This window comes from Grampus griseus (genome assembly GCF_964374135.1).
Source record: "Grampus griseus genome assembly, chromosome: 11".
In the NCBI taxonomy this organism is placed as follows: Eukaryota; Metazoa; Chordata; class Mammalia; order Artiodactyla; family Delphinidae; genus Grampus; species Grampus griseus.
Genome location: NC_139005.1, coordinates 1,049,095 through 1,069,533, shown reverse-complemented (window position 1 = coordinate 1,069,533; position 20,439 = coordinate 1,049,095). Strand labels below are relative to the sequence as shown.

Genomic DNA, 20,439 nt, shown 5'->3' with positions numbered 1-20,439 from the left:
TCTGCAGTCAAGGAGACGCCCCAGCTGTAGGTCTCCCTCTGGGCCTCACCCGGCACAGCAGCCCCTGGGCGCCTCCCCTGCGGTGTGGCCGGGTCTGTCTGGTTAGGCTGGGTGGGAAGGCGGCTGGCACCCGGGAGCCGGGACACCCACCTGCACCTCTGCAGGGTCCTGGCTCGGCGGCTGCCGGGACCGGACAGTGGGACTAGGAAGGGCCGGGGGCACGGGGCCACCCGCTCTGCTGCAGAGGCCAAGTCAGCCTACGCTCAGAAACAAAGCGGCGTCAGGAAGCTTCAGGAAACCCTGGAAGTGACGATCTCCTTATCAAGGCATCGGTAACTTCAGGAAAAGATTCTCTGTGGAATGTTTGTACAAAGAGACCCGCACGCGCCACGAGAGACACAGCTGACCAGGCTCCAGTCACTCGTCCGTCTGCGGAGGGCAGGGTGCCCGAGCCTCGGGGCTGACCTGGCGCTACTTCAAGCCCACCTGCCGTTCACTCCCTCGCTGTCCCCACAGCCTCCGGGGTCAGGTCAGCGTGGCATTAGGCTCCTACCCCAGGGGGCCCTTCCCAGCCGCCCCGGGAGGATGTTGTGCTGGTGGCTTCCCCAGAGCGCGCCCTACTCGGAGCCTCGTGGGCGCCCGGCCTTTCCTGCAGGAAGTGACGGAGCAAATCAGGGCCATTTGGGAGCGAGTCCCTGTCTCCGGGCGTCTGGAGCTGTTTCCGAGTTTTCGCCGCTGTCCTTTTTTGCCTGGCCAAGCATGACACGCTTTGCATTAACATCAGGGACACTTGGGAGGCATGAGGGACACGGAAGTTTCTGGACTCTGCCACGTGCGGATGTCAGGGTGAAGCTGCAGATCTGCGAGAGATTTGCTGCTTCTGTTCACTCCAGGATGAACAGAGTGACTGACAAATGCCTTGAACTAACTCAGCAAACCGTGGCAAAGTCCTTTAACGCGCTTCTTCCCGATACATCTAAATCCTTTTCAATTCAGCGTCGCCCTCAAGGCCCGAGTCTCCTGGGAACCTTTCACACACTCACAGAAAGAGCCCAAGGAATGAGATCTGGTGCTTCTGGGGCCAACAGAGAGGAGAGGCGCCTCTTGGGGCAGAGAAGCTAAGTCTTCTCCCGTCTGTGGGCTGAGTTGGCATTGGTCTATATGATGCTCTGCCCCAAACGTGGCCTCACCTCTGCGTGGGATGGAAGCAGGAGACACAGGTGGACCTCAGACAGGGGCCCGTCCCCCACTTGCATGGAGCCGGCTCCTCCCGAGACTGCCGCGAGCGGACTGCTTGTGAGTCAGCCCAGATCCCAGCCACGTCTCCCCGGGCCCGGGCCGTCAGGCTGAGGAAGAGAGGGACGCGTCCGGACTCGGCACTCTCCCGAGGGTGCCTCCCTCGACTGTTTGTGACGTGGAGGCTACGATGCCAGCGCTGGCTCAGCTTGTGGTCCACCATGACCCTCTGGCTTTTTCCCGTTGATCTCGCAATCGGCCACATTCAGCACCTGGTTTCTCTTCTCCAAGGCGCTGGTCTTTGGGGCTCTCCATCCAGTCTAGACTCAGCCCATCCTTCTAACTCGGAAAACGACACACCCGCATGGAGGGTGTGGCCCAGCCACCTCTCTTCAGCTGTGCCCTCCCATCCCGACCCCTTACACAGATGTGCCTTTGCTTCCTCGTGTCTCCTGGGAAATATCTGCTCACCTTGGCCCCTCCTGGGCAGCCTCTGCCCTCCTGCAAACTAGAGGGAGTCTGCCTTGCTCCGGGGGAGGTGGGCTTGCCCGCCTGAGTGCCAGGCTGAGGGCCCCTCTCCCTTCCCTGCCTTGCCACCCAGGAGGCCAGTGCCAAGGCATTGCCCTCCCCTCACGTGCCCCATTCCTTCCGGAAGTGGAGGAGTCTTCTCGGAACAGTGGGGACATGGGGCTGCTGAATGGATGTGGGAGGACTTCAGAGCCTCTGTGAGCTACTCCCCTCCACCCCCATCAGGCGATCGGGGGGCCTCCCCGCACCCCTGCCAGGCACCCAGGAGCCCTCCCTCCGCCCCAATCAGGCACCCGGGAGCCCTCCCTCCGCCCCCATCAGGCACCCGGGAACCCTCCCCACAGCCCCGCCAGGCACCCGGGAGCCCTCCCTCCACCCCCGCCAGGCACCCGGGAGCCCTCCCTCCGCCCCCATCAGGCACCCGGGAGCCCTCCCTCCGCCCCCATCAGGCACCCGGGAACTCTCCCCACAGCCCCGCCAGGCACTCGGGAGCCCTCCCTCCGCCCCCATCAGGCACCCGGGAGCCCTCAGCAGATGCACCTGCTCAGACTGTCTACTCCAGCCTAAGGGGCCTCTCTGTGTCTCCAGCTCCCTCCCAATGTGGGGCCCTGCCTCTCGGCTCACAGGGCCTCTAGAGACCATTGTCCTCTCTGACAAGCTCTAACGTCCAGCTAAGGAACTGCCAAACACACCGCCTGGAGAAGGTCCCTGGCCCTTAGGCACCGGGGGGCACCAAGCAGTGGTTTCGCCTCTACAAAGTGTGACTGAGGAGAAACACGCCGGCCCCTGCAAGCTGAGAACACGTCTGAGGCCCATTCCTGAAATTTCTGCCCCTTCAGGGGTTAAAGGAGAGGATGGCTGTTCAATCTCTGTTCCCTTCCCCGAATAACATTTGTGAACATCTTGTACGTTGATAAGCATGTTCCTTTCTTCCAGGAAGTTCTAGGAACCAAATCTGGTTTGGATTTGGAATGTTGTTCAACAGACTTGCAAACTGGTGTCCATGTCCTGAGTTTCTGTGATCCAGGCTTCCATGGAAAGAACGTTTCTCTGCAGAGAAAGGACCCCGCTTCCCCCACCCTGGAGACCTCTGCCTGGGGTGGGAGGTGTCACCAACTAACGCATGGACCCATCAGCTGCCGAGCTGGGGTGAAGGGACACAGAGCAGGCAGGACATCAGACGTGGTCTGGCCACAGAACCCACCGTGCAGACACAGCCTACTCGGGGTCCCCGCGTGGAAAACAGACCAAAGGGAAGCCACTCATCCCTGGCCTCGCTGCCCAAGAAGTCCCCGAGGGCTCTCCGGAGCATGTTTTGCAAATCCCTGTTTAGACCAGCTCCCGCCGCTGGGCCCTGCCTGGGTCTAAGCTTCTGCTAAGCCCCCAGCTGCAGCTTCCCCGTTCCCAGACCCAGCCCCCTGGGGCAGGGGTCATAGAAGCCCCAGCCTGTTCCTCAAGACCAGGCTGCCCAGGCCCGGTTCAGGTCTGCTCCCTGGGCGTCTTCCTTGGCCCTAGGCACGACCCAGTGCGCTCTTCTGACCATGAGTCAGTGGGACGTCTCTAGGTACAAAGACAAAGATGGTCCACGGGGCCCTTTCCCATATTCTTCTCGGTTCCCACAGGTGGCCCAGGATCCCAGACTCCCATTCCCGTACATTCTCTGCATGTTCTAATCCCTCCCGAAACCTTTCCGAGGTGCCCTGTGTTCCCCACAATCCCTCCCCATTTCTGGTCTTAGCAAACATTTTCTGTAAAAGTCCAGATACCAGATTTCCGCTTTGCAAGCTTTGTCCCAGCTCCTCAGCTCTGTCGAGCAAACATCAGTACGGAGCGGGTGTCGCTGGGTCCTCACCAGATTTATTCCAGAGCAGGGAGCCTCGTGCTGCCCTAACCCCAGCACCGGTCCCTCCTTCTCTCTCTCATTCTCCCCGCGGGTCCTGCTGCCCTTGCCGTCTCTCAAGATACGGCCCCTCCCCTCCAAATGCTCGCAGGCCAGGAGAGGAGCCCTGCTTCCTCTTATTCTGCTTTCAGACCACCGCCCCCCTCCTCCCTAAGCCCCTCCAATTCTTTTCTTTTTAATTTATTTATTTTATTTTTGGCTGCATTGGGTCTTCATTGCTGCACACGGGCTTTCTCCAGTTGCAGCGAGCAGGGGCTGCTCTTTGTTGTGGTGCAGACTTCTCATTGCGGCGGCTTCTCTTGTTGCAGAGTATGGGCTCTAGGTGCACAGGCTTCAGTAGTTGTGGCTCGCGGGCTCTAGGGCGCAGGCTCAGTAGCTGTGGCACATGGGCTTAGTTGCTCCGCGGCATGTGGAATCTTTCCGGATGAAGGCTCGAACCCGTGTCCCCTGCACTGGCAGGTGGGTTCTTAACCACTGCGCCACCAGGGAAGCCCAACCCCTCCAATTCTGATGCTTGTGTCCTCAGACCCTCTACCCGTTGCTTCTCCAAGTCGTGGTCCTCCCACGCCTTTGAGTCTCTCCTTGGCTGTGGAGACACGAGCTCTTGGCCAGCTCCTCCTCTCCATCATGCACTGTCCCGCCATCAGCCTCCCAAGCTTCTTGGTTCCTTGACGTCTTCTTCCCCAGGGATCCTGACTCTGTCCTGTCTCAGCTGCCCACTCCCAGGGTCGAAGTCAGGATCCCCGCCATGACCGCGAGCCACATCCTCTCCATGGCCTCGGACCAGCTTCCTGCTCTCCTGAAAATACCACCCATCCTTCCTGCTCCCTCCGTCCGGCGCTGGACTCCGACGGTGCCCTCCTCCTGCCCTGAGGTCGTCTCTCGCCTGTGTCTGCACTCAGCTGTTACTTCTCTCTTCGTTTCCTTGATCACTTGCAAAAGCACCAACTCCGACCCGGTCCGACCAGCTGCTACCTGAGCTGTGCCCTTGGGGCGGGTAGAGAAACGCACAAGGCTGAGCCGATGTGTCACTTCCCCTCATGACCACCTCCTCCCAGAGGCCCTGGGTGCCTGGAAACCGTACTGCACGGCCTGGCTCCATTCACACCACACTTTCTTCTGCGACCCCTTTATGCCTTTGCCTCACCCTTCAAGCTTCCAGGACTCCCTCCCCTTTCACATTCCAGCTGATGGCTTGCTACCTGACTCGCTGAGAAGAGAGGCGCAGTCAGAAGAGGACTTCCGTCTGTTCCCACACCTGCATCTGAACCCACAATGCACCTCCCTCCCCGGGACCGTGATGAACCGTCCTGGCTACTGGGCTCGTGCCCCTCTGCGGGCATCCTGCCCTCCTGCCCACCAGGGGTACGACCCTTCCAGCCACTGTCCCCTCACTTCTTTACTGCCCATCGTCTGTCTCTATTACATGATTTCATTTAAAAACAAGCAAAACGATTCCACGCCCTCTTGCAGGAACTACCTTTTCTCTTCTCCTACCTTTTTCCAGCAAAATTTCTCAGGAGGGGTTCTTTCTACAGGACCCTCCCCTCCAGCTGCGGTGGCCACTGAGCGCTCCCTCGAGATGCGCTGTATGTGTAGAGCACACAGCAGGTCTCAAAGATGTAGCGCAAAACGCAGAGGGACAAACATCTCACTAAAAACTCTATTACTGGGCTTCCTTGGTGGCGCAGTGGTTGAGAGTCCGCCTGCCGACGCAGGGGACACGGGTTCGTGCCCCGGTCCGGGAGGATCCCACGTGCCGCGGAGCGGCTGGGCCCGTGAGCCATGGCCGCTGAGCCTGTGCGTCCCGAGCCTGTGCTCCGCAACGGGAGAGGCCACAACAGTGAGAGGCCCGCGTACCGCAAAACAAACAAAACAAAACAAAACTCTTCATTCCAGCTGAAGTGATCCTACTTTGGTTATGCTGGATTAAATAAAATCTATCCTCACCGTCCATTTCGCCTGTTCCTTTTTCACTTTTTTAGCGTGGCTACTGGAAAATCTACCTTGCACACACGGCCCACACCTGTGCTTTGCACCGTTTCTGTTGGACAGAACCGTCTGGAACGCTCCTCTGTCCCCTCTGGAACATGTGTCTGTTACCTTTGTCCCCGTCACTCCAACATGACAGGTGTTGCCAGGGTCCGAGGCCGGTGGTCAGTTTCCTGTCCTGGTGCCTGCGGCACCACATCGGTTTCTGTGGGGCCACTCGTCTGTGCCCAGGCTCAGATCGAAGCCAGGGGCTCGTCGGGAGGAGCTGGGACGTGGAGCCAGGACGCTGGGAGGGCAGAGGCACGGGCCCTGGCGGCAGCCTCCACCTGCCTGACGCCCTGCCTGGGCTGCCAGTGCCGCGAAGCCTGCTCGATGCCAGCACAGGGCAGGCGGGACCTGCCCTGAGGGACCGTCATCCGATGGGGGTCCCGGACCCTCCCGCACAGCGGACTGATGGTGGCTGGAGGTGCCTGCACACTTCGCCTCCCAGCGTCCCTCGGAGGACTCGGAGCCCCGCTGGGCCAGCAGAACGTCCTGACGCCCCCTCTCTCCTTCTCTTGCAGGCTTTTCAGTGCAATCTTAGAGCAAGCCACCAAAGCCGACGGGGCCAACGCCCTGGGAGGGAAGGGGGCTGGATTCGACGTGAAGGCGCTCAGGGCGTTCCGCGTGCTGCGGCCTCTGCGGCTGGTGTCTGGGGTCCCGAGTAAGTAGCCTGGGCCTGTCGGCCGCGTGACCTCCTCACCGTCCCCCAGTCTCCCCCCAACCTGAATTGCCAAGGAACCCGATTTCACATACACGGAGGGTTTTCTTGAATGGGTTCCTTTGCTCTAAAGGTCCCAGCTCTGCTGTGAGTCATTAAAACCCACCGTGGCCCCCGCTCCTGTGACCGCCTGGGGAATCCACAGCCTGGTGGAGACAGCTGCACAGAGAACAGCCCCGCGGCCATCTGAGCAGCCCCGTCCACCACCCCGGCCGGGGCTGGGGCTTTAAATACATTTGCAGCAGAAGAGCAGTGAGCTGCTCCCCAGGCTCCCAGGGCATGGGAGCCGATGGGATTATCTCTGCTGTCTGTACTGTTCCAAAGAACGGTGGTCGGTTTCCTGCCCTTGTGCCTGCAGCACCACGTCGGTTTCTATGGGGCCACTCGTTTGTGCCCAGGCGAAAAAAGCATCCGTGCATGTTCAGGAAGTTCTGCTTTGCCACTTCTGCCAGCCCTCTCCTCCTTTCACGTCACGTGGGGCATCTCCGGCCACAGAAGCCCTATTTTTGGGCTCGCCGCCTGTCAGAGTGAGAACTGCTTTTCCCTGAGGGGGGAGGGCGCTGGCCTGGAGACAGGCCCGGGGACGGCGCCCCTTCTCCCTCTCCGGCAGCAGCCCCCCATGGCGGAGGGCCCCCCAGCCCTGGACACAGAAGGTCGGGCTCCCAGCATCCGCCCCGGCAAATCCCGGCCCAGCCTGCTCCCGGGCTGAGTCCGCTTCCGGACCTCCTGCCGCTGCTGTTCAGCTGGGGCTCACTGACCTGATTCTGGACGTGGGTGCTGGGACGTGTCACCGTCCGCTCAGCGTGACCAGGTCTGGGCCCTAACTCGAGGTGGAGGAGACCCCCGAAGCGGGCTGCAGCCAGACGAGCTTGGAGACAGGGCCGGGCCAGGAAGGTAGAGGGGGCCTCTGCACGCCCACCTGTCCACCTGCACGGCCGCCACTCAGTGGGTGAAACCTCTCAGGGTGTTGAACTGTGGGAACACGAGGGAGGGATCTTGTATCGACCTGTCCAGTGCTTTCCGCACCCACGCAGGATAGTGGAAAGGTCCTCCCGGAGTAACTGAATTGACCACAGCAGAGCAGAGAGAACCAGGCCTCCTGAGTGAAACCAGCTCTCCCCACGGCACCGCGTGACCTCCCGTAAAGAACTGCGTGCGTCTTAGACGCTTACAGGCCTGTCCTGCCTCTGCCGTTACCTTATAAGCCCCCTGAAGCCCAGAGCTGTGCCCTGCGTTGTCTCTGACTCCTGCCTGATGCTCGCCTGGTCTCTGCGCGGGGCGGGAACTCCCTGGGTGGGCAGAGGCAAGAGTGGGGGTCCCCGGGCAGCGGTGGCCTGTGTTAACTCCCAGCGAGTGTAGACCGTGGCCCCTCTGCTTGGCCTTAACCACTGGGCACTAAGAATGGCAACAGTGTCCGTGACGGCTGAGACCCGGGGCCCGTTTGCAAAGCCTAAATTATTTGGCTTTTCGTGGTCAATTCGCCATCGCTCCATAGGCCAAACTCAAGGAATGAGAAGTCAGGGCGGGAGTCGGTTCGCTCAAGAGTTCAAGGGGTTTAGTATGACGGTGCAGCCGACGCGCCGGTGGCAGGGACTGTGAGCTGAGCCCACACTTCAGCCCAGCACGCTACCACGGGCGTGATGCTGTGTGTGCGCTCTTTAGGGCCCACAGCGTCAGGGCACCGTGCAGGGCGTGAGGACGCGTCATGAAAATAAGCATGGTCCCTTCCCTGGAGGAGCTTGAAACTCTAATGAGAGGACACCAGGCAGCTTTTGCTGCAGGAAAAAAACATCCCAAACTCTCGGTGACTGAAAACAAGAATCACGCATCCTTGGTTCGTGTTGCATGAGGGCTCCGGGCCGGACCAGCTTCCGTCGTCACCTCATCCCAGAGCCCAGGTTGAGGCAGCGTCCAGCGTGAGTGCCTGTGGCCCTCACGGCACGGGGCAGCTCTCGCCAAGGGGCACACGGTCAGACCACACAGGCGTATTCTAGGCTTTTGCTCAGCCTGGTGTATATCATGGCTGCTCACGTGCCAGTGGCCAGAGCAAGTCACGTGGCTGCCGTGGTCCCAGAGATGACAGGACACAGAAGTGTGCTGTCCATACAGAGAAGCACAGGTGAAGGGCTGTGATCACAGTCCACTGTCCCTCAGAGACGGAGGGGTGCTACTAACAGGACTAGTTACGGTGGCGACTCTGGTGCAGAGGTTCCTAATCAGAGGTGCAGGGGAGCTGGATCCCGTGGAGTAGCCGGGGCTTCTCCACAGAGCAAGCTTCACGGACCGCGTGCCGTCCGTGTGCGGTGCCGACGGCAGCTCTGTACTGTGGCGCTGGGAGCCGCTCCACCGAGAGGGTGAAGACGGGACTCTGCCTCTCGGGTGTGAGGCCCTGCTGCCCCGCCCTGGATTCAGGGAGACGTTCTGTCAGTGAAGCTGGTGCTCTTGCAGCCATGGGGCCTGCAGGTAGCTGTGGCTTTCCCAGACAGCTAGCAGCAGGGTCTTGTTTTCTGTGGGTCACTGGTGAAAAGGGAAAAGCTCTTTCGGGGGCTTCAAGGCAGGGCTGACCCAGCCTTTCTCCCTGGGAGAGCGTCTCTGCGACCTTTTAAGTAGTGACGTGTGTAGACCCAGGTGGCTAAGTGCCCCGGGCTGGTCTGGTTGATCTCGTGGAAGACAACGTCACCGACGTCTCCCGCCGCAGACCTGGACGGAGGCCTCCCTCCTCCGATGCCACAGCCTTTGGTTCTCCTCGCCGCCGCACCGCTCCCGTCTCCTCCTTCTCTCTGGACCTGCCGCTGCCCGGCTTTCTCCCCCATGGCAACGCCGAGGCATCTCTTATTGAGACCACCGGGGATCTCCACGGTGCCGAATCCAGCGGCCTGTCTCGGGGCCGCTTACCTGACTCTCTGCAGGATTAGATTCAGCGGGTGGTCCCTCATCCGTGAGCCGCATCGTCCCCGGGCCTTGGGGACGCTGTTCCTTCTCAGCTCTGCCCTCACTCCACTTGCTTTTCCTCGTGGGAGTCACGGGCTGACTTCCCTCGCCTTCTCCTCCTCTTGCTGCTGGGAGCGCCAGCTCCGTCCTCGGGCCTCTTCTGTCTCTGCAGTGGTCCCTGGTGGTCACGCCCAGTCTCGTGTGTGGCCTGTGATAGCGGCGAGCTGCTGCCGCCCGCACACGGCCCTCTCCTCCGAGGCCGGACTTGCGCTGCCGCCTCCGTCCCTTCGCGGGAGGCCTGGTAGGCGGCGCCCTGAGCTCACCGTGTCCCCCAGAGCCTTGCCCGTTTGGTAAAGGTCAGCCTCATCCTTCTAGTGACTCAGGCACAAATCCTTGGCCTGTTTCTTTGTCCCACCCTTTGCTTCCAGGCCCTCAGAGCATCCTACGAGCCACACCTTCCAGATACTGTTTCCTGCCACCTCCGTGTCCACTGCAGCGCCCACCACCCCTCACCCGGACCATCACCGCCGCCTCCCGGCAGGAGTCTGTTTTGCCCTTTGCCCTTTGTCACAGCCGGGGCTCAACACAGCAGCCAAATGGTCCTCTCAAAATACGTGCCACTGTTCCGGGCTCCCCACCTCCTGAGAGACAGAGCCCCTCTGCAGCCTCCCCTCCCCCCGCCCTCCTCGGCCCCCCCACCAGCCCCGCGACCCCCAGCTGTGCCGCAGCAGCCCGAGCCCGCCCGCGTGGTGGGACCTCCGTCTGGGCGCCCTTCGCACGGCTGGCCTCGCGGCCTCGGCACCTTCTCCGGGGCCTGTCCCACCGCCCGTGTCCTCCGCCCACTTCCCCCCTTTATTTCTCCTACATCTCTCTCCAGCGTCTTGCCCTCGTTTATCTGTTTGTCACCCCTGGCCTCACGAGGACAGCAGTTTTTTTGTTTTGCTCACTGCTGTATCCTCAGCCTCTACAATTATCTACAGAAACGCCAGGTCAATCGTTGTGGGGTGACTGGGCCCCTCATGGGCTCCACGTGGCCGGGACACAACACCAGCCCACCCCTAAGGGACTCTGGTACTGAAGGCCTTCCGTTCACGGGCGCCTCCTTTAGTGTTTCCGAAGGGCTTTTTTCTTCTAACTTATTTGGTCTTCGTGACAACTGTGTGCTGTGTAGCTGTGCTCATAGGTAGTACATAGTCCGGTGCTGTTTCTGTAACAAACAGGCTAACTGGGTGGTTTGCGGGACCAGAAACTCCAAGCCCAAAAAGTTACTATTATTTTTTGCGTCCAGATGTGTATTAAATGGCATTGAAATCTTAGGGTCACAGGTCATGGAGGGAGAGAGATGCTTGTGAGGGTACAAGCCCATGAGTCATTTGTTAACTTTTTTCAGCAAAGCCCACTGAGTACCTCCTTCATGTAGGACTTCACTAGCTGTCTCAGAAGATACAGAAATGAGTCAGACACTAAGAGTGTCTCAAAAAGACTGAATTGTCAAAGAAAATAATGTTCATAGAAATGAAGGTAGAGAACAAAAATTGGAGATGTGCAAAAAAAAGTTGAATACGACGTGTTGAATTCTGTGACAGGTGTGCTTTGGGGGACTCTGTACCTTGGGGAGTGGGGATAGAGATCAGGACAGGCTTCTTGGAGGAGGAGGACAGACCTTGAAGGGCAAGTGAGGAGGGGCCGCCAGGAAATCAGGAGGGAGGAGAGAGGGTGGCTGAGGCCCTAGAGTTGTACACAGGGAGGCTGGGGATCAGGGGGTGTGCATCTCACTGTCGGTGCAGAAACCAGCTGACGCTGTCAGTGAGACGCTGTGCAGCTAAGGTTTGATCACTTTGCTCCATCAAATTCCCACAGTAAAGGAAGTGAGTCCCCAGGGCTTGTGAGGCCCCACTGTCCCTCGGCAGAGGTGCAGACAGGCAGGCATGTTGCCCCACAGAGAAGCCACAGGGACGTCATGCAAGGCCGGTGCCAGGCTCGGCAGCCCATCCACCCCCATCCGCGTTTATTGATCACTTGCTGTGAGCCCCGTGCTGGGGACAGAGACCAACAGGACACCACCTCCGTCTGCCAAGGTCCTGGATGCCTGAAAGGCTCCCGAGGACATGAATTTTTGTGAGATTAGCTCATTCTCAAGGGACTGTTATTTCTGGAGGCACACAGGTTAGAAATCAGCTTCTTGTCAAGCAGGGTTTGCTTACTCACCGGGAAGTGAGGGGCCACGTGTGGCGAGGTCAGGCTCTTTCCTCCTATTTTCCTTTGCTCAGACTAGAACTGTTTCTGGAAAACAGTCAGCACCAATCAGTCGATAAGTATCTGTTGATTGAATGCTACGTAGACAGCACTGGGAGGGACTTGAGCCGTGATGGTTTCAGGCAAGAGCTCTTGAGTCAGACTGTCTGGCTTCTACCCCTGACTTCCTCTGTGACCCGGGGAAGTGACTCAGCCTCTCTGTGCCTTAGTTGCCTCATCTGTAAAATGGGAATAATAATAGGCCCTATTTCACATGTTCCTAGGGAAACAAAGTGGGCTAATGCATGCAAAGTGCCTCGCCTGTAGTATGTGCTCAGTTAAATGGTAGCCACTGTTACATCACATCACTTGACGTGAGGCATGTAAAATGGAAATATCTGACAAGCACGGTCAAGACAAAGCAGATATACTTTATTTTTTTAACATCTTTATTGGAGTATAATTGCTTTACAACGTTGTGTTAGTTTCTGCTGTATAACAAGGTGAATCAGCTATACATATACATATATCCCCATATCCCCTCCCTCTTGGGTCTCCCTCCCACCCTCCCTATCCCACCCCTCTAGGGGGTCACAAAGCACCGAGCTGATCTCCCTGTGCTGTGCGGCTGCTTCCCACTAGCTATCTGTTTTGAGCTGAGCCTTGAGGTAGATGCAGAACAGTCAGGGCTGGAGATGAAAGGACATTTGGGGTGAAAACCTAGTTTTGGGGGGCCACCGATGCAGGCCAGCCCAGTCCAGCACGAGGTTTTGCGTGGATACGTCCATCACAGAGGGGGAGGTGGTGAGAAGCAGGGTCAGCAGGGAGCAGACGGGTCGGGGGTTGTCCCAGATGCCACGCCGGTAAGGCATTTTCCCAGGCAGTGATGCTCTTTCCTCCCCGTTAGAAATATTCAAAAACCGCACTGCAGAGAGGCAGCTGAATGTCTGGGAAACCTGAAGAATATCAGAACGGATGGTGCACCCGAATTCCAGGGGGCTCACCCATCCACCCTGGACACAGCCAGCTGGGCAGAGCCAGGAGCAGAGCCGGACCAAAGAACCTCCCGCGCTCCACCTGCCCCGCCCACAGTGGAGGCCAGCCCGGGCGTCCTGCTCTCACTAACCCCCCGCTGCAGGACCCTGGCCCTCTTTTTATTGTTCCTGATGGAGTGGATTCTTGACTGTAAAATTCCAGCTGCAAAATTTTAAACCTCGCCCGAGTGCCCAAGTACCCAGGTGAACTCTCCTCGTCCTGCGAGGCAGTTTCTCCCCAGAATGGGCTCCCCTCCTGGGGCTTAGTGGCTGTGAGACTGGCCGCCCTGATTAGAGAGACTGCCAGGGAATCATACCAACTGGGAGCAGATTAGAGCTGCTGGAAGCAACTTTCCCGAGTGTTTCCACACTTTGATGGTTCAGAAGTGGTCCTGCTGTCCTGCCTGATATGTGCTCATTGGGAAGCTGGGCCACCGGGATTTGAAATCCTGCTCGAGGACAGTGTCCCGTGCCCGGTAGCGGGGCCTGCAGCGGAGATGGTCCCGGCAGGCAGCTCCTATCCGAGGACACCTCACCATTCCAGAGCTGACAAGGGAAAGGCCATCCGGAGCTGATTCTTGCAAATCAAGTGACTCGGGCCTGAAATGTACAGATTTTGGAAACCGAGTCCCAGGGAAGAGCCTTGTTCAGAGCAGATGCTCGAATCCACCTTGCTTCCTGCCCACCGGCCGCTTTTCCTGCTGCCGTGTCACCACCCCGCCGTCCTCCTGGTTCACGTGACTTGACCCCGTCAAGAGCCCACGTGACGCAGGCGGGGCTGGTGTACAAGCCAGAGGTGTGCAGCCCCTTGGACTGCAGCCCACCTTCACCCCTGCCCAGCCCGCTGCCCCTGGACAGGCCTGTCCCCCCCTGCACCCCTGTTCCACCTGCAACCAGGAGGGCCTGGGCTGCGGAGCCCCCAGATCTCCTTCCTGCCCCGTGGTCTCACCCTCCGCCCACCAGTACCCGCGTGGTGCCGGGCCGTCCTGCCTCCCCTCCACCCCTCCTCCTCCCCCATCTCCTTGGACTTGGTCCTTTTCCCCCTCACTTTCTACTTTGCTTCCTCTGCCTTTTCATCCCTTTTGTCCTAAAGGGGTCTTCGATGTCATGGAACCTTATCCAAAATGAGGGACACTTACCAGGACGGGGCGTGTGCAGAAGGGCCACCCGCAGGTCCACCCCTCCCCCTTCTTCTCACGGGCCGAGGCTGCCCGCCACTGCCCACCCCGTTCTGGAACCTTCCTCCACCACTTCTTTCACAGAAAGAGGAAGTGATAAAACCTTATTCCTTCCATCGTCTCACGGTGCGGTTCCTAGTCAGGGTGTCTGAGTGGGAGGGGACTTCAGGCATCCGGTCCAACCGAGCGTCCACCCTGCAGATGGGGACGCTGCCTTGGACGAGCTGAGTGACTTCCTCGCCGTCACACAGCCGCCTGGCACCCGGGACCCTGCACCGTCTGTAAGAAGGTGACGGCGGTCATGAGGGACCCCTGCTGGGTGGTCTCGGAGCTTGCAGAGCCCCCCACACACGTGGCTCCCAGCCGCCCCGAGAGGACGCAAAGCCAGGGGGTGTGGGTGCCCCCCACCTCCCAGCCCCGCAGCCCACAGAGCCCTCTGGGACGCCGTGCATAGCCTGGCCTCTTAACATTCCAAACAGGTTGGCGTCTGCGGGAAGAGGAGGCTGAAGTCGGCTCCCTGGGGCCGGCCTGCCCCTCGGGAGCAGGGCAGGATTCAGGATGGGGTCCCGCACACCCCGCCCGGGCCCCAGCACCCCTCTCGTGCATCTGGGCAGCTAGGCACCCACGCTCGCCCCTCCGACGTGGGATTCCTGCGCACAGCCATGGCCCCTCCCCCATCCCGCAGCTCTTGCCCCTCTCCCTGACGGTGTCTCCCAGGGGCCCAGGCTCCGGGGGCTGGGAGGGAACAGTCACAGTCCCGGCTCTGCCGCCGACCTTTCTGCTCCCTACTCTGTGCTTTGCCTCAGTTTCTCTACCTACCAAGTGGGATGAATGACAGGTATTCCATGGAAAGGGGGGAGATTTCACCTGTAAAGCCCCGTGAGCTTCTAGCGACAGAGTCTTGTAAACCCGCCCCTTGACGAGAGGGTTTCTGGACGGTGATGAGCCACAGTGGCCGGTCCTGAGAAAAGAAACACAGCAAAGCAAGTTCGTTTAAACGGGGAGCACGTTCCAGAAGCTCCAGTGCTGCTGCCGTGGAGTTTGATGGAGAAGTTGTTGAGTATCGGTGACAGCACGAGACTAAACCAGGAAAGACCCCGTTGTTTGTGCTCTACCTGCAGCAGCTAAAAAATCACACTGAGCAAGAAACTTCTCCTGTTTACTGAGGTGCACAGACTCCCCCAGGAGGAAAGTGTCCCTTTTTGATTTGAGAAAAAACGTAGGCGGTGATAAATGTCAGGGTTACCGCCAGCTAAAGGCAATGTTGGACATCTGTGCCAGGCTCTCGCCTCCAAGAGCTTTACTGGCGGGTTAAACGGCCCAGTGGTCCAGGAAAGCGGGGACAGGAGCCCTAATTTACAGACAGGCAGGTATGGCCCCGAGTGCTTCGCCCGGAGCTGTGAAGAGAGATGGGCTCAGGCTGTCTTCCAGGGCAGGGACACCCCCTGCAGGATGCAGGCCTCTGTCATTGGAGGAGACGCAGCTTCACAGCAGGTGCCTGCTTGGCTCTCAAGACCAGAGACAGGCGACACTTCAGGGGTTGGTTTATTTATGTCTCAATGGCCCCTGGACCCTGGCCATAGGGGCTGATGAGAAATGGTCCTCTTGCCCCTGCGGGCCTCGTGGTGGAGTGGGAGGTTTTCTGGGCCTGCAGTGAGGACACCAGGGATCTGAGTCTGGCCAGACATGTGACCTACCTTTTAACCTCCAACCCTCAGTTTTCACATCTGGGAAAGGAGAGGGTTCAACTCTCTCAGCCCTTAAGTTCTTCTGAGCAGTATTGTCCTGTGCTTCGATGACAGAGAACAGCCGTAAGCTGAGAATGCCTTTGGAATCACTAATTCTAGCCCGAGTCCCGGGCAGGGTGTGACCCTCGGCATCTCCCAGCAATCAGTCCAGAGGGGGCTCTTTCCCAAGCACTGACCTTGTGCCCAGGACTGTGGCCAGTGGTGTAGGTCCCACAGGAGACAGAGCTTCTTAAACTCAGGAAACCCCATTGTTGATTCTCCTTAGTGGCTGGCCCTTCCCTGGAAATCCCAAACCTGAAATTACAACCAACAGCCCGGTGACTGTCACCTAATTTAAAATAATGGTCATAATAAAGGCCACTTAGGCTTACACGTGACACATGCTTTATAAACACTGGAAAGAAAAATGAGGGGAGAGGAAGTGAAGACACAGCGAGGCCAGTGTCCCAGGAAGTGATTGATACGCAGGACACGAGCCCCAGCCGCCTGTGACGCCTGGTCCGTCCCCTCCCGCTGACTTGTGACAGGGAGTGGCTGAGGACGCCAGCAGTGAGGTCCCACTCCTTAGGTTCAAATCCCCAGAGCTACCACCCGTTAGCTGTGTGCCTCAGCGTCCTGGTCTGTAATGGGGGTTAAAATTGCACTCACCTTGTGGTGGTGCTGTGAGGATTCAATACGTAAGTGCTTGCGGAGGATTTAGAACTACGGTCAGCATGTAGGATGCATTCAGCAGATTTTAGCTACTGATATGTCTGGGTCCAGCTCCCTGTCTGCCAACCTCAGGCTCCAATTGGGCTGATTAGAGGAAGGAGAACTTCCACACTTGACTTCTTAAAATCCACTTTATTAAAGCATAATTTATATTCACTAAAACTCACACATTTTAAGTGTCCCGTCACAAAAGTAAGAGGCTTACACTAGTATAATTTAACTTAACCCTCTACCCTACGTGAGCCTTACACACCTTCTACGTATACAACTCTTATAAACCCCGCTGTTAACATTTCTTGCTTTAAACAGTCAATTGTCTTTTAAGTAAATTATGAGAAAAAGTAAAACATAGCCTTTTCTGCCTGCCTGCTTATTTACCATTTCTGGGACTGTCTAATCCTTTCTGTAGATCTGAGTTTCCTTCTGGTGTCATTTTCCATCACCCTGAAGGACATCCCCTGGCATTTCTAGAGCACAGGTCTGCTGCTGCTGAATTATCTCAGCTTTCATTATCTGAAAATATCTTTATCCTCTTCTTGAAGAATATTTTTGCTGGATATAGAATTCTTGGCTGAGAATTTTTTTTTTCAGAATATTAGAGAATTCCACTTTCTCTTGTTCTCCATTGTCTCCGATGAGAAGTCACCAGTATTCTCATCATGGTTCCCTATATATATGCTTCTTTTTTCTTGACTGTTTCTACATTTTCTATCTTTGGTTTTCAGCACTTGACTATTATGTGCCTTGTTGTATATTTGTCCTGCTTAGAGTTTTCTGAGCTGCTCAGATTCATCCATAAATTGGAGATCGTCATCAAGTTTGGGAAGTTGTTGGCCATTATTTCTTCAAATACATTTTTCCAACTCCAGTCTCACGCTTCTCTGTCTGGGACCCCAATTACACTTATGTTTGGCCATTTTCTATTATCTCATTGGTCCCCAAGGCTTTGTTCAGTTTTCTTCAGTCTTTTCTCCTGTGTCCACAGATTAATTTCTATCTATTATTCTTCCAGTTCATTACTTTTTCCTCTGCCACCTCCATCTTCATCAAACCTATTCAATGACTTTTTCATTTCAGTTACTTTTCAGTCATAGACTCTCCATCTGGCTCCTTTTTATAGTCTCCATCTCTCTGTGGAATTCCCTATCTGTTCTATGTTTAAGACCATATACTCCTTTCATTCTTTTAATATATTTTCCTTTAACTCTTCACACATTCTTTAAGCTGTTTTAAAATCCTTTTCTGCTCAGTCCAACCTCTGAGCAGTCTCATTTTCAGTCCCTTTTGACTGTTTATTCTTGGTTATGTGTCACATTTTCCTGTTTCTTTATGTATCTGGTGGTTTGTTCTGAATCCTGGGATCATGAGTCATATGTTGTAGAGACCTGGATTCATTCACCTTCCTCAACTGAAGGGTTGACTCTTCAGCAGGCAGTTCAGTTACCTCCTGCCCTGCCATGAACTTATGGTTCTATGCTTGCTGGTGAAGATTGATCAAAAGCCCAGGCCCCTCACCTCCCAGCTCGTTTCCCTTTCAGATCTTGTCAGAGCTCAGTGTCATCTTGTCAGGATGGGTCTAGAAGGCATCTTACTCCAGGGGAAGGTCCTGTCTCCTAAGATATACCCATTGTGGCATATCGGTTGTCTAGGGTCCTAATGAGATGTTAACTTGATCCCTCCACTCTGGCAGGGCCATAGACACACAAGGGACACCTACCCAAACTTCTGGGGCCCCGTATACCTAGCTGTCCCACCACAGCCATGCCAGATGCCCAGATTCTCAGACCGGTGGGACTGGAGTGGTCTGTCTGCTCTTTGCACTGCAGTCAGGAAACCGTTTGCAGAGAACCAGGGTGGTTTTTGTGTTCACCTCTGAGGTTCAGTTCTCTCAGGGATTACAGGCCTGAGCTACTTCATGTTCAGTGTTGGAAGACAGCTGCCGCTACTATTTTTGTCCAGTTTTGTAATGTTTATGGTGAAAGGGCTCATCTGATACCAGTTCCTCCTTTTGGAAGTGGAAGTGTACTTGACTTCTAAATCACAAAGTGAATGACGAGTATGTTAGCAGGTGTAAGTTACATATGTTACATAAGTTATACACGATATTATTTCTGAAGTAATATAATGCTCTGTTATATTCTACAAGTTATATATTAATTCATTTGTCACACATTTATTGAGGACTTATTGTGGATAAGGGACAGTAGTAGTTGGAGGAAGGAAAGGTACTAGAATCTTTCTTAAGCTATTTAGAAAATAACAACCCAGCAAATTTTAGAGCCAGAGTGGGCTTTCTTCATCCAATGTCCTCATTTTCAAGATGTTGAAACCTAGACCCAAGAAGGTGACATGACTGCCAAGGTCACACAGCTGTTAGTGGAGGAGAGGAAATAGCCTGGCATTTTTTCCAGTCAATCTGAAATCTCTTTAAAACACTAAGCATACGTTTGGAGATTTTCCCTAATAGAAAATTTGATCGGTGCCAAGGTCCCTATTGATCCCTTAGTGATTTGAGCCAAATGGCAAATAAGTCAGTCTGGAATCCCAAGAACATGCATAGAAAGGTTAGTTCATGCCGTAGCATCACCGTAAGTTGTCAGAAATAAACAAGCTTGGTGCTTTGTTAAACTCCAGCTCAAGGACAGCCAGGAAGAGGGAGCTGTGGGTTGCCTGGTATAATGGTATTTGTCTCGAAAAGAGTTGAAGAGCTCTCATCAGGACTGTCTTAGGGATTCATCCAACCTGAGAGCTCACAGTGAGTGTATCTCATTTGCCACCCAAATCTTGGAGACACTTTCCAATGTTCCCCAAAGCTGCACCTTCTGCACCTTTCTGAGAGGTGTGAGACCCGGCAGGAGCCGTAACCAGACCACGACTCCCTCCTGTTTAATCCTGTTATCAGGCGCATCGCTCTGCACACAGTGGGTCCCCAGGAACGTCACTCCAAGGAGTCCCGTCCAGGGTCTGACGTGAGGAGAATTTGACTGGCAGAGATCTCCCAACCCTTTAAAAGATGTCCATATATTCAGAGACCCAGTGACCTCGTGCTGGGGTGGGACAGTAGGAACACATGTAATGAGGGGACTTCCCTTTTGCTTTCTGAACATGGCAGGTGAGGTCATTGGATTAACTGTCCTGCTGAGGACGATTAGAAATCGCTGGGCAAAATGTTCTGAATCTCCTCTTTTCTAAAACTTAGAAAAGATGCCTAACAAAGACACATATGCATCCTCTCTGGAGAAAGGTAGCATCAGCACGTTCTCCAATTATTTTGAAAGACAGTTTTGCAATGATAGGGCCTAACCCACAATACAAACTAACTAGGTACACAAAGAGACAAGGTAACATGGAAAGGAGCAGAAGCTATAGACAATAGAAACAGACCCACGGGGGATCTAGGTCTTGGAATTATCAGACATAGACTTGAAAATAACTGTATTTACTATATTCAAAGAGATCAAAGACAAGGTCGATAATTTTCCAGAGAACCAGAAGATGTGGAAAAGAACCGAATGTAAGTTTTAGAAATGAAGAAGACAATATCAAATATGAAAATGCAGTGTGAACTGGGAATTCCCTGGCAGCCCGGTGGATAGGATTCCAGGCTCTCATTTCCGTGGCCCGGGTTCAGTCCCTGGCTGGGAACTGAGATTCCACAAGTCGCACGGCTGAAAAGAAACAAAATGCACTGAATTGATTGAAAGATTTTGCGCAGCTGAAAACCGAATTATTGAGCTGTGGCAAGGTCGGGGGGAATATTGAGAATAAAGCACAGGGAATCAAAAGAACGGAAAATACAGAAAAGAATGTAAAGGACTGGGGAATAAAGGCTGAATTTATGAGATGGGTTCTTCCTACATCTATTGATAGACTCGGGATCTTGTTTACTGATGTGGTGGATTACATTTTAACTTTTATTGAAGTACAGTGCAGTGGTTAACTTGCTGTAGGGGGCGTAGTACCCGGAGGGGCATGAGTGGGGCTTCAGAGAGCGGGTGATGTTCTGTTTCTTGATCTGAGTGATGGGTACATGGCTTTGTTTTGTGATAGACCATACACCGTAACGTCTTTATTTTTTACACTTTTCTGGATGAATATTTCACAATTGTTTTCCCCAGAATGTCTAAGACAGAAGAAGTGCAGACCCAGGCATCTACGTCATTGGCAGGTGTATCCTAGCTTTCCT

The 20,439-nt window shown here is 55.5% G+C and overlaps 1 protein-coding gene across 2 annotated transcripts in view; it reads left to right on the top strand.

Annotated features, from left to right (window-relative positions):
* CACNA1C (calcium voltage-gated channel subunit alpha1 C) overlaps positions 1–20,439 on the top strand; it is a gene marked incomplete at its 3' end in the record, with an annotated part of 458,987 nt that overhangs the window by 277,683 nt on the left and 160,865 nt on the right. For both annotated transcript variants that reach the window (XM_082665273.1, XM_082665272.1), the window contains one exon: positions 6,220–6,359. In XM_082665273.1, coding sequence (XP_082521399.1) covers positions 6,220–6,359 — 140 coding nt within the window. The remainder of the gene's footprint in view (positions 1–6,219; positions 6,360–20,439) is intronic.